Source organism: Lolium perenne, chromosome 3 (assembly GCF_019359855.2).
Source record: "Lolium perenne isolate Kyuss_39 chromosome 3, Kyuss_2.0, whole genome shotgun sequence".
In the NCBI taxonomy this organism is placed as follows: Eukaryota; Viridiplantae; Streptophyta; class Magnoliopsida; order Poales; family Poaceae; genus Lolium; species Lolium perenne.
Window position 1 is genome coordinate 128,416,776 of NC_067246.2, and position 23,906 is coordinate 128,440,681.

Here is a 23,906-nt window from a genome sequence, read left to right on the forward strand (position 1 = left end):
ATTTCTCAGTCAGTGATATACGAGTCAAAAGTACGTATGCCTAAATAATACCATAGCTTACTTTAATCAGTACTTTGAATAATCGAAGTACATAAGAATTATCCATATTCTACAAGATTCAGGTCCGCAATTGCATGCTCATGAGATGCACATGTTTTACAAGAGTGAGGTGAAAATGCAACCAAAGTAACTCATCAATGACCAAGCCTTTTTGTTCTTAGGAACTAACTGCATACTACACACAGTTCAATATTGTACTTACACATCCGGCTGCATTACACGTAGAGTAAGGCGATGGCGTTAGAAACATCCTAGCTAAAAGAGTCCAGATTGTGTAGAAGCGTCAGGCATCGTAGGAAGAACATCCAATGTGATAGGCCTCATGATGATCTGAACCCACGTTTGATGTCTGGTGGTAGGGACGGTGTACCGGGGGTAGAAGCAAAGCCAAAGACTTGTCCATGAGCAGAAGGCGTCGGCATTTACTGCATGTCAAATAATGCAATGTTACTTATCTGTACAGCAGAAATGCTGATGATAATATGATGCAACCCGAGTTATATATACCTGCAGAGTTTTGTAAATAGAGTCTGGTAATCAGCAATCCAACGCTGCAAAAGGTTGACATGTTGTTAGTACTCAACACAAAGCAAGGTACCATTGTTGCAAGAACTTGCAACAGCAGTATAAAAAAAGTGAAACAATGAATTAACAGTGTTAAGCAAGTTTTGGCAATGACTGGATGACTGTCCTCAAATTTTTATCGCAACGACCAATATTTGGTAAAACTCACCAATAACAGAGGAAGTGCTTTACTGGGCTCAGTACTGACGAAGTACTGCAATGCCTTGTCAGCATGCTCCTACATAATCAAAACAGAGTAGTCAGTACACCCATGTTTCACTTCCAATGCCTCTTATGGGAAGAAATAATCAAATCAAAGAACTTAAAAGAAGCATGTACCGTCACATGCTTAAAAACGTGATGCACAGACACGCCTCTTGCATGCAGGTAGCTTCCTCCCTGACAGAAGAGACACATCATCTGTCAGAAATAATACCTTGCCCAGTCATTTTATCAACAAGAACACTGAACTTTGTCCATCAAGTGTATCATGTGAACATGCTAACAACCAAAAAGCGATCTTGCTACACAAGCAACTGCATGTTATCATCAATAAACACACACTGCCAGGGCAACGCTTGGCTGCTTATGCAAAGTTTATAATTGATGTGAATGGAGTCAGCTTATGGAAGAAAAAGTTACCTCAGCGGGAGAGAAGAATGCAACAGCATCAGGGTCAGTAGATCCTGCAGGATGCAATGACACTAAAGCTCTGAATATTGAAGGGACCAGCAACTCAATTACTGCAACCTGATCTATGGGAGTGGTGATAGAACCAGGTCTTGATTTGCCCATATTATGCAGGTTCAACTCTTTAGATGGATCCACAAAGTCATCATCCATCAGAGATGCTAATGATGAAGCTCTTTTTGACCAATCCAAACGTCGATATGTGAATACTTTCATGTTGGGTACTTCATTTTCGAGATTCTTAAGTATCTCAGACAAAGTTTTTTCTTCTAACTCTCCATTGCCCGGAGACAACCGTGGCCTCTTAGCAATACCAGATTCATCATCAGGGAGATGGCTAAGAACTTCATCTTCCAGGTGAGGAAAGAATCTTCTTTTCTGGTCAGTGAAGGCCTTAAGAGCTAACCTGAAAACGACATTGAATCAGCATGAATCCATAAGCAACAGTTTCCAGCCAAGTTTTTAGGTAATCAGCAAGGGGAAGATCCAAGAAATTACCACTCTATTTTAGGGAGTAACACAACATAAAAGCAACGAAAGTACACTACGTTAATTATACGGTTGGCAATGTTCACTAACACTCTAGGACTAGTTGGGCTTGAAATCAGTGCCTAGCACATAATCAACTGAATAAGCAGGCCTGTGCAGGGCTAGTCATCAATATAGGTGAGACAAATCGGCTAGGTGGCCCAGCACTCAGGTGGGCTAGTCCGCCTTTTAGAACACTGGTAGTTGGTGAAAATGTTGTACATAACTCTCTTAGATAAGGTCTACGGCATCACTTCTGGTGGTGGTTGGTGACGAACCAGAGTCACAGTGGAAAGGGCTGTCTTGCTCATACAACTCACCTCTTAGTGACTGTGAAAACAGTGGCATACATACATCAGCCGTTGGGAGAACAAGTGTAAATGGTCTATTCAACACCATCAAGAGGCATAAGTTTGGGTGACGGTATGCGCCGCCAAGCTAGGACGTCATTACTTCATTCTTATTTCTGTAGGAATCGTGTTCCCACTTGGTGGCCTTTCTTAAGGCTTGTAGTACATACACTCTTTCTAATCTCAATGCATCAAGACAAAAAGCCTTTCACAATTTCACGCAAAAAGAATTTTTCGCAGATCAAATAAAAAATAAAGAGTAAAGTCAAACACAATAGAAGTAAATAATTAATGATAATCACCTAGTTCTGTCAACAGCTGATGCACCAGCTTGGCCTGCCAACTGACGCTTCCAAGCATATGCCACAACAGCGCCATCTGGGCACACAAGTGGCATATGCAAGCCCCACGAATTGCCTCGAGCTTTAAGGGCCCCATTTAGAACTCCAGACTCTTCCAATTGCCTTGCTAACAGCAAAATAAATAAATAAATAAATAAATAAAATGAATTACTCAGTACGGAAGAAGTGATAAAAGGAATAAATGATACTTCTTAGGCTGCAGCTGAACCTGAAAAAGACTAGCCCCAACCACTGATGAAGAAAATGTGTAAATTCAAATGAGAAGTAAAAGAAAAAAATGTCTAAGAAATTTGGTAAGGATGTACATAACCAATAAGTAGAGTTATGTCAACGATGACTCTGATTCAACCAAAAAGTGGGGGCACGATAAACACAAAATGTTACAGTTATCTAAGAAGTGGAAATCCTAATGCATGGAACTTCTAATTCAGTTCAGTAGGAGAATAATGGGAATACATTATATTCTGCTCAAATTGTTCAAGTTTGTTCCAGATACCTTTATAGCTTTCAATCTCTTAAAAGTCACATCACATCACTTATTAGCCTTATCAAGTAAATTCAAGGTTCTCTCAAAAGTTAACTCTTACATGTAACATTACTTAGTAACTTTAGAGCCCCATCAAGATTGACAACTCACACGTTTTTTTATCTACAGGTGGATAAGTAGATATGCTGTCACAAACATTCATGTGCTGTACAGACTGTTACGAAGCAGACTATCCAACTGTGCAAAATTTCATCATCAATAAAAAATGTTTTCCTCTTACAAAATGATCTTGTAGGGTGATAATCTAGCCTAAAATTGTGGCCCCGGGTCACAGTACAACAACAGGTTCTAAATGCTAATTCTACCCACAGCAGTTCAACAAAGCATATAATGTTGTACCAGAGCCAGGTACTAAATACGAGTTGCATAAAATGAGCACAATCGAAAAGATCAAGCGATGTCTTTGCAAAAGGCCAGAAACGCCTAGAACATGCAATGTCATAGATCAAAGTTGAATGGTTAAGAGAAACATAGGCGTCAGTAGGGACACATACTTAGATTCTTCTGTAGAAATCAGAGGTCAGCCTCATTTCTAATCTTCTCAATACATTAAGGTCAGGTTTATGAAATTTTACCATGGGTCGGCGTCTTCAAATAATATAATTTACACAAACTATTTATTTTGCTGAGGACAATATGTCGATCACGACAGGATCTACCTGAAATAAACACTGGCTAACCAAATTACCTCCAAAGCGCAAGCATTGGCCCACAAAAAGAGCAGAGCATAGTATAAAAAAAGTCAGCATTCTGGAAGAAACCTATAACTATATGCTTATCTAGGGGAATAACCAAACCCTATAACTTGCGAGTTTCTTCAAAATCAGCTACGCAACACAAACCAGCTTAGCCCGAATCACAGATATCAATTTCCCCTACCATAACGAAGACATGAACAGATTTCCACCACCTCAGCGATTTCCTGATTTAGATTTATTAGGGCATAGGCATACCGGCAGAAGATGGGAGAGTGGATGTTCTCCCCACCCTTCAGAAATTATCCTAGCATAGTTCATTTCCCAAACTACTAAACAGTCATGTAACCAGCCAAGGGAGCTCAGAAGGAGCTTTGCGGATCAAGACGGAAGAGCGCGGGCGTGGGCGGAGAGGAGTACCTGCCAAGGGCGCGGAGGTCGTCGAAGTGGCGGTGCATGGAGACCTCCTCCTCGACTACGACGCGCTCGTTCCTCTCGATGTGCTGCTGGGCGCTGTGCGGCGGCGCGCTGGCGGCGGTGAAGAGCGCCTCGAGGAGGCGGTCCGCGCCGAGCCGGATGTCGGCGATGATCCTCCCCGCGCGGCCGAGCCGCTCCATCGCCTGCGCCACCTGCTTCGGCGGCGCGTCCCCGCCCACCGTCTCGTGCGCGCGCGCCGGCGGCGGCGGCGCAGCCACCGCCATCGCCGCCTGGGACTGCTGCATCATACTCGCGGCCGCGGAGATGGGGGAGAGTCGTCGCCGTGGACGAGACGAGTGACTAGAGCAAGCCCATTATGTCGAGTTCACATGGGCCGAGTTTTTTTCTTGACCCTGGCTACGGTTGTTTTGGGCCAGCCTAAACAACTTTATAAATAACCGCAAAAGTACAAGGAAGCATTACAGTTTTTTTAAATAAGACAGGGAGAAAGAAGGGAGAGGGGGGCATAGCAACCTAGGGCTGGGGGGGGGGGGGGGGGGGGGAGGGGGCATAGCCACATTTAGAACAGAAGAGGAAGAGGGGGTAGTACATCGGTGAGCCCACAACCTAATATCCTCGATGCACCTACGGGAGACTCAGGCTATGTCTTCATCATCGCCATTGAAGGTCTGTGCGTTTCTCCGTTTCCAGACATTTCATAGAATGACTACGGTGATGGTGGCTTCTTCGAAGCTTCGGCATTGTGAAGTCCACATGCCCGAGAGGCGAGAAAAGTCTATGGCAGCGAAGTCGGAGTAGAAAAAGCTCCCAACTTCATGGGCCCGGGGGCATAGAAGGAGCAGGTGATACGTGTCTTCATCTTGGTTGCAGGAACCGCTGTTCATTTATGGGAAGGCGCTTCTTCCTGACGAGCCAACAGAAAATCTTGCACTTGAGGGGGCAGCGTTCCTCCAAACCTTGTCCACCACTTCATCGATCTGCAGATGCCTGAAAGGGTTGTAGTTGAAACTTTTGTTCGAGAGCTTGTTGTCAGTGAGACGGCTAGAACGAACATCCGGTACATCGTGACGCAGGGACATCGAACTAAACTCGTTTGCAAGGTCACGAAGGTCGGCCTCAGCAGCCTGCGAAAGGCATGGTCCAAGAGTGCCGCGGAAGTGAGATGTCATAGCTATGGCCACATTTATATAAATCCGGGTAGAGTGAAAGAAGAGGTTGGAGTAGAATCTCCAATCCAAAGGTCAAATCAAAAGGAAGTGGAGGTCCTGGCACCGATGGTAACCGAGAGATCAAGCGGAAGGTCTTGAGGCCAGCCACTTCAAGATCGGGGTGTCGAGATGGTGGTGGTCGCTAAAATCCCTAGACTCGTTCCAGCCGTAAGAGCGACGAAACCAGCAGGCCCATGGGCCGAGTTATTGAACGCCCAGTCCCAGTCCCATACCAGTCGATTCAGATGCAAGTGAGGGCCGGGCGGTGGCACTTCGAACGTTCCACTCACACTCCAACCGCGGCAGCAGCCGCCCGCCGCCCGCCGCTCGCCATGGGCTTCCCCGGCGGCGACCCCCCTCAGCGGCCGCCGCTGCCTACGCTCATCAAGCTTGGCCGCGCGATCACCGCGCGCCACGTGGACCGGCTCCTCGCCGTGCTCCTCCGCCGCCGCTGGCACCGTCTCGTCGGCGCGCTCGCCCGCCAGGCGCTCGCCAACTCCCTGCGCCCCACCCCGCGCACCCACCTCCTCGCCGCCTGCGCGCTGCTGGACTCCTCCCGCCCGCGCGACGCCGCTCGGCGTCTCGCGCTCGCCGGGCCGGCCCCCTCCGCGTCTCGCCTCTGGGACGCGCTGCTCCGCCGAGCCTGCGCTGCGCACGGGGACCTGCGCCACGCGCTGGAGCTGCTCGCCACTAGCGTAGATGACCACGGAGCCGTGCCGTCCCCGTCCACGTACCGTGCGATGGTGTTGGAGTTCTGTGCCCGCGGGGACATGGCCGGGGCGGTCAAGGTGTTCGATACAATGACCACGAGAGGGTGTCAGGTGGACGATGGCGTTTGCAGCGTGATCGTTTCTGGTTTCTCCAAGGCTGGAAAGGCTGAGGCTGGGTTGGAGTTCTACGACAGGGTGAGGAAGGATGTCAGCGGGTTTGAGCCAGGCCTGGTGACGCTGACTGCTGTTGTCAGTTTGCTTGGGAGGGAGGGGAGGATTGGTGAGGTGGCAGAGCTGGTAAGGGAAATGGAACGGAAGGGGGTGATGGGTGATGAAGTGTTCTACAGCAGCTTAGTTCATGGATACATGAGGAGTGGCCTGCTGATGGAAGGGCTCCGGGAGCATCGTTCTATGTTAGAGAAGGGCATTGCAGCTGATGTGGTTAATTACACTAGTGTTATTGATGGGATGTGTAGAGAAGGCAGTGTGGATAAAGTGATGGGGTTCTTAGATGAGATGGAGCGAATGGGTACTAAGCCGAATTTGATCACTTATACCTCACTTGTTGGTGGTTTCTGCAAGAGGAACAGGTTTGAAGATGCCTTTTCCGTAATGAGGAAACTGGAGCAAACAGGTGTAGTGGTGGACGAGTATGCATATTCGATTTTGATTGGTGGATTGTGCAAAAAGGGAGATTTGGATAAGGCTTTCTCTTTGCTTGGAGAGATGGAGGGCAAGGGGATAAAAGTTGGGAATGTGACATACAATTCTGTAATAAACGGTTTGTGTAAGGCTGGTCAGACTACCAAGGCTGTTGAAATCTCCGAAGCTGTTACTGGTGATAATTTCACATACAGCACGCTGTTACATGGTTACATTATGGAAGAGGATACTATTGGTGTTATGGAAATACAGGATAGGCTTGAGAGTAGCGGGATTGCACTTGATGTTGTCACATGCAATGTACTTATCAAAGCATTATTTATGATCAAGAAGGTGGATGATGCTTGCAGCTTGTTTCACAGAATGCGTGATATGGGCTTAAGCCCTAATACCGTCACCTATCATACGATCATAGACATGCTGTGTAAACATGGAGAATTTGATAGGGCAGTTGGGTTGTTTGATGAGTACAACAAAGAAACACCATTCTCCAGTACTGTTGTTCACAATGGCCTGATTGGAGCACTATGCAATGCAGGAAGGGTCATCATTGCTGAGCAAATCTTTGATGATCTTATTCATAAAAAACTAAGGCCTGATTCTTGTACTTACATAAAGTTGATTCATGCAAACTTTAAAGAAGGTGGTGAACAAGGTGTGCTGAATTTCATTGGTAAGGTGGGTGAATTAGATATGGACTTGTTTTCATCGGTTTGCAGTTACGCTTGTAGTTTCTTAAGCACCAGGGATTGTTGTCAAGCAGCATTGGATGTCTACAAGATAATCAGAACACAATTCTTTGCTGTATCTAGCAAAACATTCTACAAGCTACTCAAGAGCTTACTCCGAAATGGAAATGAACAGGTCATACAACCATTGTTGAGTGAGTTCATTAAGATTCATGGCCTGCACGAACCTAGAGTGATTAATATGCTGTCTTGTCACCTCAGCAAGAAGGGTGTTGGTGAGGCTATTCGGTTTTCAAGTTACATGAACAATGGCGGTGTTCCTGTCAGTGTTCTAAGGGGAGCTGTCTATGCACTTAAGAAAGAAGGTGAAATACTGGATGCATATAACTTCCTGAAGGAAGCTCAACAAAGTGGTTTTCCGGTGGATCTAGCCATGTATTCCATAGTAGTGGAAGGCCTTTGTAGAGGTGGTAATCTTGAAATGGCGTTAGACGTCTGTGGAAGCATGAAAAAAGAGGGGGTTCATCCAACCATTATCATTCATAACTCAGTTCTCAGTGGTTTGTGCCAGCATGGATGCTTTACCGAAGCATTCAGGCTCTTTGACTACTTAGAAAGAAGCAACATTGTTCCAACGATGATCACGTATGCTATACTTATAGGCGCTTTGTGCAGAGAGGGTTTCTTGGATGATGCATATAAATTTTTTCAGAAAATGTCCAACAATGGTATCAGACCCACTACCCATGTTTACAACCTGCTGATAAGTGGTTACTGTAACTATGGGTTAACTGAAAAGGCACTTGAGCTTTTGTCTCATTTCGAGGAACCTTTTCTACTTCCAGATGCTTTTACGCTTGGTGCAGTTATCAGCGGGCACTGTCTGAAAGGTGACACTGAAGCTGCATTAAGCTTCTTCAATGAATACCATCGTAAGGAGATGGTCCCAGATTTTGTTGGTTTCATGAGCCTTGTAAAAGGACTCTATGCAAAAGGAAGGATTGAAGAATCCAGGGGCATCCTGAGGGAGATGTTTCAGTGCAAACAAGTTGTGGAGCTAATAAACATCGCTGGAGATGAGGTCCAGACCGACTCTTTAGTTGGTCTTCTGTCTTCCGCATGCGAGGAAGGAAGGATTGATGAGGTTGTAACTATCCTCAGTGAAGTGAGACTCATGTCTGTATCCTCTTCAGATTCTCATAATTGTAATATGCTTGCTCACCTCAAGAAGCCGAAGAAAATTGATGATGCATGCGATCCCAGAACCGATTCAGACCAAGTTTTAAATTCAGTTGCTTTTGATGTTTCTGGTAATGGCCTTGATGGAAGTTCTGAAAGCACATTGAAGCCCATGACAGAGAGAATTGATAATTTGTGCATATCAAGTGATGATACTGATATTGACAATGCTAATTTGTTAGGGAAGTCTTTTTATGACGACTTTGACACATATTATCCTGCTATTGCTTCACTATGCTCGAAAGGGGAGCTTCTCAAGGCCAATAAGGCAATTGAAGCAATGATTCGGAATTCGGGATATGTTTGGTAAGCAGTACAATTTGATAGGGAATTTCTTCTGGCCCATGGTATCACCATCCATAAACACATCTCTTGTAAGTACGCAATTTTCTTGTAGTTATAACTGATGCCCGGTGATGCACAATTGAGACTTGTACTATATCTATTTTGTGTTTTGTAGGTGAAGAGAACATTTGTCAACATTATTGACCATCTTGGAGTTAGCAACAGAAGGGTTCACAAAGATGTAAAACTGTAACACGTAACACCATCTATCACTTGTAGCAAAAATAAACTACACAAACACATATACCGTTGATGATCTGACTGCTCTTTCTTTCTTTCATTCACCCCAGCAATAAAGACCAAATGAATTGAAAGCCCTGACTGTCCACAGGTTCCAACAGTTAGAGAGGGCCTCTGCTGATGTGGTGAACACATGGTATTCATCTTTCATTTTCCCATCCACATTGTTCATTTGGTTTTGCATATGTTTTCCAATATGGTTCAAAATTTTGAATATCAGGATATGCCTTAGACTGAGCAGGGCATGAGAAAAGAGCAAACCAATGCAACTTCATCATGCAGGAATACACTTAAGTGACAAATCAGATCAACTGAGGGTAGTGAACCAGCAGCTATCAGGGTTGTGCGGTAAGAAAAGGGAGGGTGCAAACAGAAAAGCTGTAAGAGCAATGGACCTGCAGGTAATTATTTTTAGTACATGCTCTTTGTTGCTGTAATAGTGTTGTTATTTTTACTCTCTATCTACATTCCAAATCTAAGTTCCTTTTGAATTGTAGATACTGTAATAATGCACTAAATCTGTCTGCACATACAAATTGTTTAATACATGGAAAAGTTGCCAGTCCCCCTTCACATTAATTCCCGGCGAAACATCTCAAACTAACACCTTATACATATGAACTGAATCAAAAAATTACCCTTTTTTTTCCCATACTTGGATCTTATGCGCCCATTTATTTAAGTGAGCTTTAATCTTTCAAACAGAACATGTACTTTTGATTCAATTGGGTGAGATCAGCCCACAACTATCTGGGAACTGACAGATTTGAAACAAACAGGATTAAAAAAATGTTAATGAAGAAACCTGCACATCCTTTTGAGAACTGTAAAGGAATAAGAGGAGTTCTTCTATGCTTTCTGGCAGTTTTTTTGCATGAAAATTGAAGCAAACTAATGGTTGTGATTAGAGGAACTAATCCACCACATTGTAGAAAAGGGTAGTTTTGTCACTTTATCTCAGTCCAAAAAGAAAAATACATGGCCCATGTCTGGAAACAGAAGTTCGCCGCCATCCTTCGCTGGCAGCTGCCAGGCACGTAGATGAACACACTTGGAGAGATGTCGCCGCACACAGACGAACGCAGAGATGTCGCCACACCAGGTCTAGCTGGAGTCAGGTGACACGGAAGAGATGAGGGACAAGCCAGATCCGTGCCCTCCGGTTGCCAGAGACGAGGACCTGGCGGATCACACGCTCCGGTCTCCAGAGATGAGGGAGACGGCTGACCGTAGTCGACGGAAATTGTGCAGTACCATCAGAAAAAATAATAGCAATGATTATTTTAGTTTGGGTCAGCATTAGCGTTGGTATGGGGAACTCTGATCTACTGGTCTTAGAGCTTGAATGCCACAGAAGTGAATTATTTTGATCGGTGCAGCAACTGTTGCACTGGAGGGGACGGAGCTTCAGTAACTTCATGTTATCAAGTCTCACGGTGACTTGACGCTCACATCCACCACTGAATCCCAATCGGATGGACCAGAACGAGTCAAAGGCAAAACACGGACAATGACTAGCTAGCTGTTTCACAACACTTGTGCATTTGCAAACTTAAAATGGTTCTAAATTACAAACCGTGTGCTCAAATTGCCTCAAATTTTCCCAGATTGAATAATGAAACATATAATTTGTCATCAGCAAACCTTGTTTCAGTATGAATTTTTTTAGATAGTTCGAATTTTCCTCCTCGAAATAGTCTTTCACTCCTCTTTATAAATAAAGCAACCACGGGAAATGCACTTTGGCTCATAGGAGCATATGCTCCCATTATGTGAATCCATATTTCAAAGTGTCAAAAAATTCTAAACTAAATTTTTACATGTACATTTAGACATTTTATGTTGGTACACAAGTTTTTAAAGAAAAAAGCATTTTTCTATGGCTCCTGTAAAAAAGACAAATTTTAATGCTGTAACACGACTACGTACAGGACATTTTTTTGTCTTTTTTGTACACACCACACAAAATGTTGTTTTTCCATGAAAACTTATGAACGGACATAGGATGTCACGATGTATACCAAAAAATTTATGTCAGATTTTTTTGACATTTTTAAAATTGTTTTTTTATAATTTTCTATAATGGGTGCATATGCACGTGTGCCAAAACGCCACCTCCAAGCAACCACACCATATAATCGTTTTAAACAAAGTAAAATACTGGGGCAACAACAGAGACATGCCCAACAAGAAAGTAAAATGATATAAGGGAAGACATCGGCGGAACGATGAAGCAAGAAGACCCGCAGCCGATGCATCCTCCGAAGTTGTCCCACCAAGCTACAAGCACCGCCAGTCGTCGAGTAGCAAGGCAGCATGCTCGCAGCAGACACCACCACCACCTCGCCGACGCCCAGCTGCCACGCACCAACCAACCACTCGCACGGCCGTCAACCCCGCGGCCGACCAATGGATTGCCTGAGTTGTTGGGCCGGCAGCGACGACGCTCACGGGTATTGTGTCTCTCCTTGGAGGCGTCGCCGAGGAGCTTCGGCGTCTCCCACGCTTTCGTCGGTTTTGGTTGCGGTCTCCGGGCAAAATCTTAGATCCTTTGGATCGACGCGATGGCGGTGTCCTTCATGTCGTCCCTATGTTAGGAGTTTCGCGTTTGGAGACACGGTTTGGAGGTCCTGGTGCATTCCTCCGGTGCTCGCCACGGTCCTAGGTTGGTTGCAGGGCGCTATGCACGCCATATGTTTCATTATCCAATCTAGGAAATTTTGAGCCAGTTTGAGCACACGGTTTGTGAATAAGCAACATTTTCAGTTTTTCTCGGAAATTTAAAACTGAAAATTCAAACATTCCAGAAATTTTTGAAAATATTCTAGTAAATCAAATATGCTTCACTATCCAATCTGCTAAAATATGAGCTAATTTGAGCACACGGTTTGTGAATTAGAAGCATTTTAAGTTTACAAATGCCCAAGTGTTGTGAAAAAGTTAGCTAGCCATCATTCGTGTTTTGTCTGGACTTGTTCCGGTCCATCCGATTGATATTTGTGGTGGATATGAGCCCCAAGTTACGCTGAGACTTGATCCCATGAAGTCACTGAAGCTGCGTCCCACTGGAGGAGGGTTGCTTTAGAGGAGAAGGTCGCATTGGCGGCGTTGGCAGAGGAGCGCCGGGAATGGATTAAGACGAGGAGACGAGAAGGTGATTGGCTGAGCGAGATCGTGTTCTCTTGGAGACATGAGCTGGTATGGAGGATCTGTAGTGGACAGGACTTCAGATGTTTGTTCCTAGCTTCCCTGGATTGTGAGTTGGTTGCTTTCAGCTAATGAGTGACTTCTTGAAGCACAGAGTCTGCCAATAAATCCCTCTCTCTGCATGTGCAACTGTCAATCAGTGACTTCTGCCATTCCTACAAACCTCCCCAAGGGCTGGTCTACTTGTACAGTTCGGCACAATCTGTCTCCTTCGTTTTGCTCTCCTCTGTGCGGGTTATTAAGCGATTGTGAGCAAGATTTTCTAAGTATATTGAAGTTCTTCTTACTGAAATTTCAGATAGTTTGTTCTGACACTGTTTTCTTTGAACTTTTGGATTTTTCTGATTATCTACCAAGAACACTTTATAGAAAATCAGAAATAGGTTCCTGCTTTTGGTATGTATAGGTATTCCACTATTCACAAGTCAGGTGTCAATTTTTTACATAATTTACACTGGTCTTGAGCTTAGCCCCTGTGAGTTATAGATGCCATGATGCAATTTTTTTTCCGGAGGCATATATTATGCAATAGCACCTTTGAGGTGTAAGCACACTCACTCCCAAAATATACATTAAAAATCGTGATTTTTTTTTTTAAAATCTTTCATGCTACGTACATAATTTCAGTTCTGAATTTGACTTGATAAATAAAAAGACCAACATGCTGTGAATAGTATCAAAATGTGAAGTGAATAGGGTCATCCTGTACTATTTATAGTGGAATGTGTCTTTTTTTGTTTCTTGAGTTGTGTGTTGAATTTCGATATCAAATTATGTGACATGGTATATACATATTTACCAGTTTGGTTTTTTTTTTTCCAAATTTCTCAGAAATTTTGAATGTTGAAATAAATGCCTAGTGCACTAGTACACCCCAATGTGCCGTCGACTGGTTCCATTATAGCCCGAGAGATTTTTGGAGGCACAAGATTGGGTTTTCGTTACTTGTAGGTATCTTGTAAAAACTAACTTTTGGTCTTTTGACAGGAAATATATGTCAGAGGAAGTTCGGCCGGAGTACTACGAACAGGCCTGACTACGAACACTCTACCATGTGCTGGAACTTGGGAGTCAGACTTGGTAAGTTATGTAAAACAACAACCTCTAAAGAAACCAGGTGGACTCATCTTATATGAATTTCTAGTACATAAACATTTCTCAATGCAGTTTACAGAACATAAATGATCAAGAAAAATTGGAAATTACAACCACACTTGCTTATTCAGATAAAACTTGGCGCCAACTCCACACACAATTTAGCACAGACAGCACATTCAGTAACTCAGTGATAGTTGTTGAGCCTCCTGCAGTTCTTCCTGATCTCCCCCTGTGACCCGGTCAGCGGCATGATGTTGCCCATGTTCACCATCGACTGTGCAAAGTGCTGGAAGAAGAGGTGCACGTCGTCTGCATATGCCTTGACGAGCGCTGCCGTTTCGGCGCTCTTGGTGAGTAGGATCTCATCGGAGCTGAGAAGGCCCCTGCCGGCCAGGATGTTCTTGAAATAGAAGTTATCGAACTTGGTCGAGGTGACAACGTCGAGCGGGAAGAGGTTGTTGTCGCCACCGGAGCGTGGGCACCCTTGTCTCAGCTGCGCAGCGTAGGACACATCCAGTGTGCTGTCGGCTAGGCCGTTACCTGACTGGTTGTACAGCCTCTGCCGGAAGCTGGTGCACCGGGACAAGCCAATGGTGTGGCCACCTGAGAGGGCAACAACATCGACGACATTGAGGCGGAGACGCTTGAACTTGGTGATGATGGTGGGTAGGGTGTTGTTGGGGGCAGGGATGTCATTGTTGGAGCCCTGGATGCTTGCGCCCAGAGAGTCCCTCCGGCCGAGCGGCACATCCCAGTAAGGGCCACCAACCTGGACATTAATTTGGGTCCAGAAGAATCACACATAATGCTACATTATTTAGCTCGTGCTAGTTAGGAACAGAGTTATGATGAACACATACGAGGACAGTGGAGTCGCGGGCGGCGAGGGCGAGGATGTCGGCACAGGAGACCATGCCGGGGCAAGCTGTCTCAAGGGCGACCTTGATCTGGTCGACGACCTCGAATCCCCGGAGGGAGTTCATATTGGGGTTGGACCCCTTCTCACTGACTATGCTGCTGCTGTTGTCCAGTAGCACGGATGCATCACACCCCTATACACAGAAATAAAGAAGATGTCAGAACAGGATAGTAAATGACTAGGAATGTGAAACTGTAATGTCGATTGGGTGGATTGGACACATGCAGCAAAACTGTAGTGTCGATTGACCAGGTACATGCATCGAGTGAAGGATGTGCATTGCTTAGTGAGTCTCAATTATTGTGCACTTAAATGAGGCAATCACCAATTTATTTGGGAAAAAAAGCACTCATGTTACAGACTCGATCATGTCACCGAGACAATAAGTAGTGTGTACATTGTAGGTAGGATATCTTATAGGTTGTAAAAACTTCAAAAATATCTAGAAAGATTCTTCCATGTTCCTCAGGACACAATTTTCAATGCTAAGGACAAGTATAGCAAAAGTTCAAAACTGAGCACTTTGCACATTGAGTTTAAGCATTTGAACTGTTTTTTTTCTGGGTGCGTTTGAACTGAAGTTAACGACTAAAATGCACATCTATCATATTAGTCATAGATATGTAATTTGCTGTCTTACATTACAGGAACTATCTTCAGCAAGCATCAATATATTGTTGTAGAAACATGTAAATAATACTGCAGCAAAGAGGAAGCAGAAACCTTGACAAAGCAGTCATGGAAATGCAGCCTGACCAAGGATGCTGCCATCCTGGTCTCTTGGGCAACAGCCTGTGCCACGATGGACTGCACAATTTCCTTGGCCTTCGGGCACGAGTGGTCGTAGAACTGTGGGAACAAGCTATACCATGGGTTGGCACGAACGGTGCCTGCAAGGAGGAGTGGACAGGCAAGGCAGAGTACCAGCAAGCTACCCATGGAACTAGCCATGTAAGTAATTCGTTTGCTGCACTTCGTTACAAGTAGAAGATAGTTGCTGGCTGTTTGCTTCTACTCTTCTTGTGGGTGGTCAGATATGGGGATGAGGTGCTTTATATAGTAGGAGGATGGGGCACTTGTAGTGTAGGAGATGGAAAGAAGGTTGGTTTCCAGGAGAGGACTCTGCAGTATGGAAGCTGGGTTGTTAGACAATGCGTATATAATAAGCGAGCTACCAGGCACTGTTTTCAACTGCTTGGCCATTAATTCTTCTATCAAGCAACTCCAAAGGTTCAATCTGTTTTTCTTCAAAACCGTGGTATGTCTTAATGTCTCATTTCGGTCATCATTTCTAGTGTGAAGCTACTCCAAGATTAAGCTTTGGTAAACAAGTGTAGATTGAAACATTTCTCAGACAAGTTTAATATCAGTATATATTATACTGAGAAGCTAAAGTAAAGTGTACACTGTAACTCTGATGAAACATCTTAGAGCTAACAGCCATTCCTCTGAAATTTCTTCGAAATTGCAAGCATGAAACACTGATAAGAGAAGGAAGTTATGGTAACTGCGGTGTCCACTGTACACCACAATGCCTTCAACAAACATATCCATAGACCATAGTTTGTGAATTAATCACCTTTTGTGATCATGTTATTTAACCCCCTTGTGTATATAGATGCTACACTGATTGGTTTGAACTACTTTTATAAGGCAGGCACTTTCTAACAATAGATCAACCACATGTCCCACTTTAACGTTTTCCATCACAGTAGGCTGTAGACCCGCCCTAACACTTAAGAAGTCTGTAGGAACTAGCCCGACACATGGCAATACAACAACCCTAAAAACACATGGCAATACAAGTATACAACATATATCGTATGTGAAACCAAGCTACCAAAGTACAGAAGAAGGCGTAACCAAAAGTGAAAGGTTTGCTTCCTAATTAATACTGCTACTTTTGTTATACACAAGAGTTGTTACAGGTCGGATGGTATTAATTAACGCTAGCACAAGTATTATGGAGGTTTTCTTATTGTTGGTCATCATAGGAACAGGGATTCGTGTCCCACGCCTTTGGGGATAAAAGTACGCTGGCTACAGCAGCCTTAAGTAGAATACAGGTTTTGGACGAAGGGTATTATTGTCTAAGATTTTTTTTTTGGGGAATGTCTAAGATCTTTACCCCCACATTATTGTTGTGTCTTGTTGTAGAATCATACCAAATTAGGTTACCTTTCCTACCTTACTGAAGCTTTTGGATGGTTCATCTAATGGGCAGGCTAGAGAACGTTTGTAAGCATGCTGCCTTCTGCTACAGCTGGTGCTTATCTCACTAACTAACACACGTGCGGTCGATGCTGATCGGGTCAAAGGAGATGTGCGATATTGTACCAACTTTGGAGGACACGGGATGCGTGATGATTCTGCGTTAGGTGCTTGCATGGCCTACATTCATGTCTGGAGCTGGTTCCTGGAGCTGGAAGTACTTTCAACTGTTCCAAGGCTTTGTCACGGGACCAGCTGCCTTATTCTTCTGCAGTTCTGCGCATCAGTGACCGTTTCTTGAAGAAAACAACAGCGTGCCACAGAGAGTCTCAGAGACTTGCATATGACTTGCAGGTATGTTCATGCTAAGTGTATGCATGGGAACCGTTATTGTTGATCACGGATATTGTTACACCAGAGACCTAGTACTGTTGTAATCTTTATGCAAATTCATGTCCTAGTTCAATATACATAGGTAGAATGATCATAAAAAAAATTCATATTGAAGTGAGCTTGTAGTTTTCAAGTTTGTATTGAGCTTTACACCGCGCCACTGTTTAAAACACAAGATTTCTCCTCAACCCCATATATCAGCTGGAATAATCCAGCTGTATTTTTCATTTTCATGGCTCTTTTATAGAATCTTTGATGACTCCTGTTATTTATGCGTTTCATGTATTTTTGTACTTTCCACTAACATAAATACTTGGTTCAACCAGTATTCTCTAGTGTTCTCACATGTAGTTGTTGGGATGTAACTACCTGCTCATTTGACTTCTGCTGTGTTAGGATGATCCTGATTCATGATTGTTTCATGTTCCCTCTTTCCCCATTGTCCTCCTATAACCATCTCTTAAGACTTAACAGCATACCAAGCCCTACTTACTGACTTACTGTAGAAGAAGAAAGCAAATAGTTTGAATAGGCCCACACATTTCTTAGAAGTTAACCAATACAAATTTTCAAATCAAACTGAAAATAATCAGGCAATGATTTCTTACAACTTGTTCCCAGAATAAAGGACTTTGCAACTAAGTGACATGATTAGAGAGCGCCTTAATGTATTGTACTGATCTTCAGTTTACCAAACACAATCTGCTTAAGCGATCTTTTGTTGAGAGAATAAATTATTAAACAAAGCTCTTCTCAACTACCCTAGTTTTTTTCCTCAATATTTTGTTTGGCTTCCCTATGTAACTGAAGAGTTTTAATAGGTCCAATCTAACCTTTTCCTTCTTGATGTTACACATACTATATTCTTGATGTAGCATAGAAGACTTTTGATTTGTGTTATGAAAAGGGCAAGCATTTAATGAGATACATTGGCATAGAAGCCTACAAATGTGATACATTGTTGCAGACCATCGATATAATAATAGTGGATTCTGGAAGGAGCCAAGTTGATCACTGCTTTATTGACGATTAGAGAAGGTCCTTAGCTTCCAAGACATGGTTAAAATTTGTTTTTGTCCATGCTCTATCTTCCCTTTTGTGGAGTGTTGTTGGCTGGACTGAGAAGGGAGTGCTGTGCTTCAAAATAGCACTTTATGCAATGTGTTGTGTGAACATTTGATACCGTGGCTGCGTACCTTGTATGCAACGTTAAATTTCACAAAAGTAAACATAAATTAGAACAAAATAATTACATGCTGGAGAAAAAGAAAGGGCATTCTTAAGAATATCACACTTTGTTTTGGCAAACATGTTTCCAATGAACTTGATTAGTTACCGGTCCGAATGCGCAAAGTTATAACTCTGAGTACTATACAATAGTACAGTTAGATCCATAAACACAAATATTTCACCAAGCTATAGCTAGGAAGCTGCCTTTTATAGGAATACAGTTCATGTGTTTTTTCACGCTCTACTTTCGTACATTGATCATCAAATCCATCACATCGTGGCAAGAATTCGATATGATGACTTAACACGCTTGGGTGTCGTTGGGCCCTTCACGGGTAGCTTCTTTGTTTCTTATCATAGCCACTGTCTATACAAACGAAATGATTGAGCAATGTATGTTGTAGATGTGGGAGAGATTTTATATTTTATTCCATTGCTTTTGAGATTAAACTAAACTGCTTTCTAGTGCTGTAGGCAACAAAAAAAAAAAATCATGCAACACCAAAGAAGGATAAAGACCCGGTAGTGTAATTTTTTTTGGTGCCTAAACCGACATTGTACAACTGTTGTGCCAGCGTGGTGCCGTGTAAACCGGAATGATCCCTGTTAGTACTTAATCAATTCGAATCTACTCCTAGCCATGGATGCGTCTTTGACTCTTTAGTAGCACATAAATATGTCAGTAGGTATATATATGATTTTGTTCATATCATAGTACTCCTACGCCTATTTATCTATCTACTCCACATCAATCAAATGTACTAATTACAATCAAATTGCCCATGCTACCGATTTTTCAAGAAGGCAAAAATACGTTTTTGGTTGAAGTTACAATAATGAACGCCAATGGGGTTAGTACTACAACACTACAACTACAAAAAAGTACAATGGCTAGTGCAGCATAGTGTACCAACTCTAAACGAATCCTCGATTCATATGCTTCCATGTGTTGTAGTTAACTAGTTATTATATTGTACGGCCTTTTCACCAGCCAGTCGGCAACTAGTTGTTGTACATGGAATCTATATAAATCTGCACTTGACCTTGAGATTGATGACTGCACATCAATCATATGGGACCTAGCTATTCGTTCATGTTGATCTTCATTCATCTTTAGAGGTCAAGGCTCATACGGAGTAATACTCATCTGCTAGCTGTTGGCGCTAGAACAGGCCATCTTTAACCGAGCCATTTAATTAGATGCATGCTTCGTAGAAACATTATATAAATGTCATGTAAAGTAAATTACATTGTGTTCAGATTAATTTCGTCCAAAAGGTTTTTTTGAGTTAAATGGTTGTATGTAAAGTTCGGTTGATTTTCATATTATTATTTTTGCGAGAAGGATCAAAAATCTATTATAGAAGTTTACAAGAGGTATAATGCGCCCAAGATATAATAAAAATTACATATAGGTTCTTGAACCACCTAACAACCACTCCGCCGTCAAAATGAGCCACCAACGTGCCATTGTCGCCATACCCTTACCTGAGCAGGCCTGACTTTGTTGATGAGAAACATGAAGTTTGCGTACATCTGCCTCGGCCTAAGGACGTGCCTCCAAGGGCCACCACATGCATAGAGCCTAAGTTCGTCGCCATTGAACCCTTGAATTGATATGAATCTCATGACCTAAAACTTGTGACATCAAAACTTGATACAACGACGGGGAAGCGATCTGCCGTCCTCAAGACCACCGGCGAGATCACCACCGACAAGGTGGACAACGAGAAGAGGAAACTTTTTTCTTGTTCCGAAAAGCATGGTCATACCCACCATAATATTTTTGTCGGTTGATCAAGCTCTAACTTCATGGACCTAACTACAACACCGAGCGCAGGTCCGAGATCCCTGCCTTCTCCCTCTGCCGGAGCATGACAAACAGAGGAGGTGTGCGCCCGTCGATTTCTGGCCAAAATCGGCGGATACATGGCATTTGATTGTGGCAGCCCTAGATCGCCTTCATAGTCGCACCGGAGGAGAACATTTCGCTCCTGTTTTTTTTTTCTATTTTGTTAGCTCTTTAGTTATTTTGTTTCATTTTCATTGATGAACAATGAGTATGTTTTCGTAAATAAAAAAGAAGAGTTCAGTTGAAAAGTTACAAACCAGTTCGGCACATCCCTTTGTTCCGGAGGTGCACGGAATGATTGAGCAAGCGTGTAATGAGTTTGCTAGCTATTTGCATCTTTTAGAAAGATGTTCAGTTGAAAAGACCGGGACTGAGCTCTTTTGCGGTTGTATCTCTACGTTGATTCGATCGATCAATGAAGTGGCCCTTCCTTCTGACAGAGATGGGTATATCCACTGTGTGGTTGCTCATGATTCACCCACCATACACGCGCATCTGAGCGCTAGCATTGCTACCTTGACCTAGAAAGGCCGGCTGGATGCTGTACTACAGTCTACAGTGCAGCCACTAGCCAGATGTTACCTACCAAACGAACCAAAAGAACGAACTCATAATTAACCTAGTACCATGTACAAAAGTACACCTCCCTCTGTTTCACAATTACTTGGTCTTTTGTAGCCAAAACAGTCCGTAGGTCTAGGATAATTGCTTTTAGATTTAGAATCTAGCTTTGTTATCTTTGATCAAATATTTACCCAACTATTTGAACATTTACAATATAATATGAGTGAGAAGCTCTGTGTATATATATATTCTAGGATAATCATCATAAACTATATTTTCATATTATATGTATCTAGTATTATGCATATTGATTTTTTTCATACAATTTTGGTCAAACTTTGTAAAATCTGACTTTAAGTAAACACATAAACACGTGAAGTAAATAAAAATGGAGCCAACGAAGATGATAAATGTGCTTGAATTTTTTCCATCTCCGTGGGCGGTTTGATGGACCGAAGTGCACGTCCATTGTAACAAACCAGGAGATAAACGAATAGCCAACTTCCATGCCCATGAATATATACTACTACTCCACGTACTTCAGTTCCCTCAGGCTCCAGATTAAGCACAATCACACTTGTTTATTGAAAAAGGAAAAAAAAAAGCGACACACAAGGTCCACGTAAAATTAACTGAGCACACAAATATAGCAGCTAGCATTTGTGAGTAACCGATCAGTGGAAGTTGTTGAGCCTCCTGCAGTTCTTCCTGATCTCGCCCTGCGACCCGGTGAGCGGCGTGATGTTGCCCATGTTCACCATGGACTGCGCGAAGTGCTGGAAGAAGAGGTGCACGTCGTCGGCGTACGCCTTCACGAGAGCCGCCGTCTCGGCGCTCTTGGTGAGCAGGACCTCGTCGGAGCTGAGCAGGCCCCTGCCGGCGAGGATGTTCTTGAAGTAGTAGTTGTCGAACTTGGTGGAGGTGACGACGTCGAGCGGGAAGAGGTTGTTGTCGCCCCCGGAGCGTGGGCACCCCTGCCTGAGCTGCGCCGCGTAGGAGACGTCGAGCGTGTTGTCGGCGAGGCCGTTGCCGGACTGGTTGTACAACCTCTGCCTGAAGCTGGTGCACCTGGACAGGCCGATGGTGTGGCCGCCGGAGAGGGCGACGACGTCAACGACGTTGAGGCCGAGGCGCTTGAACTTGGTGATGATGGTGGGGAGGGTGTTGTTGGGGGCCGGGATACCGTTGTTGGAGCCCTGGATGCTGGCGCCCAGAGAGTCCCTCCGGCCGAGCGGCACGTCCCAGTACGGGCCGCCAACCTGCAGGTTAATCATTTACAAAGTCAAAACATGAATACTCTGGCTGCATTGCGTTCAGATAGCTCGCACTAGATAGGAAAATATGATGGTGTTAGACTGTAAGTGATCGTACGAGGATGGTGGAGTCGCGGGCGGCGAGGGCGAGGATGTCGGCGCAGGAGACGGTGCTGGGGCAGGCGGCCTCGAGGGCGGCCTTGATCTGGTCGACGACCTCGAATCCTCTGATAGAGTTCTTGTTGGGGTTGGAGTCCTTCTCACTGACAATGGTGGTGCTGTTGTCCAGCAGCACGGACGCGTCGCACCCCTGCATCATACAACAATCATAGAGGAATTAGGATGTGAGAAAAGGAGGAATAGATTAGGCTAGGAGCATGGATGAAATAGAGCATAGATTAGGCACATGCGTTTGAGACTTTGAGTTGACAACGTAAGTTGCATGGATAGCAACATCATTTGAGCATCTGGATTAAACAATCATGGTACTACGGACTCGAGATCATGCCACCCAGACAAAATAAAGTGGTTCTCACATGCATGGGCGATGTAGGTGGGCTATCTCATCACTGGTAAACAGTTAGCCTAAAAACTACAGATTCTCTTCCATGCTCCTAGCGACACCTTTTGCGATTTCTAGATGCAATTATAGCAAAAGTTTAAAGGTGAAAGCTCTGCACATTTTTTATTTAGTTATATGTGTTCGAACATCCAAAGGCTACCAAACAAAATGCAAATACTATTGTGCTAAAGTAAGATATTTGCTCTGGCGCATTGCATGGAGTGGGTATGTTCAGCAAGCATCGTCGTTGCATGTAAAGAAGAGAACACTACAGCGGAGAGAGGAAGCAGAGTAGACAGTACCTTGACGAAGCAGTCATGGAAATGCAGCCTGACGAGGGACGCCGCCATCCTTGTCTCTCTGGCCACGGCCTGGGCCACGATGGACTGCACGATCTCCTTGGCCTTGGGGCAGGAGTGATCGTAGAACTGCGGGAAGAGGCCGCCGCCGCCGTACCACGGGTTGCCGCGGACGGTGCCGGCGAGGAGGAGGGGAGACACGAGGCAGAGCACCAGCAGACAACCCGTGGAAGTAGCCATGGATCTAAGGTTGTCTAAGGAGAAACTACTGCTTTGCCCTGCACTAAGTTGCAAGTTACGAGAGGAGGAGCTGCTAGCTTGGCTGTTGCTTTGGGTGGTGGTGAGATGAGTCGGGCATTGGGGGTGGTTTATATAGCAGCAGGATGGGACGTGTGTAGGGATCTTGAAAAAAGAAGAGTGGTTTCGAGAGCAGAGTAGAGGACGGGTGTTGAGATGGAGCTGCTGGCTGGCTGAGTTGTTAGGCAATCCCGTTAGACAGGGGCGCTCTTTTTCAACTGCTTCGTCAATAATTCTGCCATCAAGCAACTCAACTCATCCTGAAGTTCCAAAATTGCCCCACATACACAAGCCAAGGCCTTAAGGCTCAGATCAGAGTGCGTACGTGCTGCTAGCAGCAGCGTTCTCTGTTTTTAGTGTGTTGGAGGTTAAACTTTCTTAGATGCAGGTTCGATTAATTATTGCAAATGATCAGTCATCACATGACTCCACTTTAATCCTGACCATAGTTAGCCTCGAGGTACACGTGACAATACAGCGTAGCAAATGTGAAAATCAAGCTTACATACAAAAGTAATACTCCCCCCGGCCCTATAGGCCTATATACACTTGTCACAAATATAATAAATTTATACAAGTTTTACCTACATTTTGCCAAAACCCGCGGCAACTATTTAGGGCGGAGGGTTTAAAAAAGACAAGGCCTGTAGATAGCCAAACATTGCTTCCAAATTTGTTATACACGAGTATGGG

The 23,906-nt window shown here is 44.0% G+C and overlaps 4 protein-coding genes across 11 annotated transcripts; 1 reads left to right on the forward strand and 3 right to left on the reverse strand.

The window, feature by feature from the left end:
- Window positions 1-57: 57 nt before the first annotated feature.
- On the reverse strand, window positions 58-4,583 carry LOC127342383 (mediator of RNA polymerase II transcription subunit 27). Its single transcript, XM_051368323.2, has 7 exons — window positions 4,217-4,583; window positions 2,495-2,656; window positions 1,267-1,720; window positions 964-1,023; window positions 794-862; window positions 568-611; window positions 58-485 (listed from the first exon to the last, which is right to left on the reverse strand). Exons 1-7 carry the CDS (start codon window positions 4,519-4,521, stop codon window positions 344-346), a joined length of 1,236 nt encoding a protein of 411 aa, XP_051224283.1. The 5' UTR covers window positions 4,522-4,583; the 3' UTR covers window positions 58-343.
- A 1,120-nt stretch (window positions 4,584-5,703) lies between these two features.
- LOC127342384 (uncharacterized) lies at window positions 5,704-17,389 on the forward strand. 8 transcript variants are annotated; one of them, XM_051368327.2, is made up of 7 exons: window positions 5,704-9,117; window positions 9,204-9,284; window positions 9,379-9,464; window positions 9,549-9,729; window positions 13,523-13,615; window positions 15,200-15,810; window positions 16,777-17,389. In XM_051368327.2, exon 1 carries the CDS (start codon window positions 5,775-5,777, stop codon window positions 9,051-9,053), a length of 3,279 nt encoding a protein of 1,092 aa, XP_051224287.1. In that variant the 5' UTR covers window positions 5,704-5,774; the 3' UTR covers window positions 9,054-9,117; window positions 9,204-9,284; window positions 9,379-9,464; window positions 9,549-9,729; window positions 13,523-13,615; window positions 15,200-15,810; window positions 16,777-17,389. The 8 variants fall into 8 exon arrangements, with proteins under 8 accessions (XP_051224287.1, XP_051224289.1, XP_051224288.1 ...); XM_051368329.2 differs by having other exon boundaries at window positions 9,561-9,729; XM_051368328.2 differs by having other exon boundaries at window positions 9,204-9,269.
- On the reverse strand, window positions 13,641-15,503 carry LOC127342388 (peroxidase 72). The gene is made up of 3 exons (XM_051368333.1): window positions 15,276-15,503; window positions 14,494-14,685; window positions 13,641-14,402 (listed from the first exon to the last, which is right to left on the reverse strand). The coding sequence occupies exons 1-3, from the start codon at window positions 15,501-15,503 to the stop codon at window positions 13,818-13,820; spliced, it is 1,005 nt and encodes a 334-aa protein (XP_051224293.1). The 3' UTR covers window positions 13,641-13,817.
- A 3,974-nt stretch (window positions 17,390-21,363) lies between the features above and the next one.
- Window positions 21,364-23,262, reverse strand: LOC127342387 (peroxidase 72). The gene is made up of 3 exons (XM_051368332.2): window positions 22,920-23,262; window positions 22,174-22,365; window positions 21,364-22,061 (listed from the first exon to the last, which is right to left on the reverse strand). Exons 1-3 carry the CDS (start codon window positions 23,154-23,156, stop codon window positions 21,477-21,479), a joined length of 1,014 nt encoding a protein of 337 aa, XP_051224292.1. The 5' UTR covers window positions 23,157-23,262; the 3' UTR covers window positions 21,364-21,476.
- Between the last annotated feature and the right edge of the window lie 644 nt (window positions 23,263-23,906).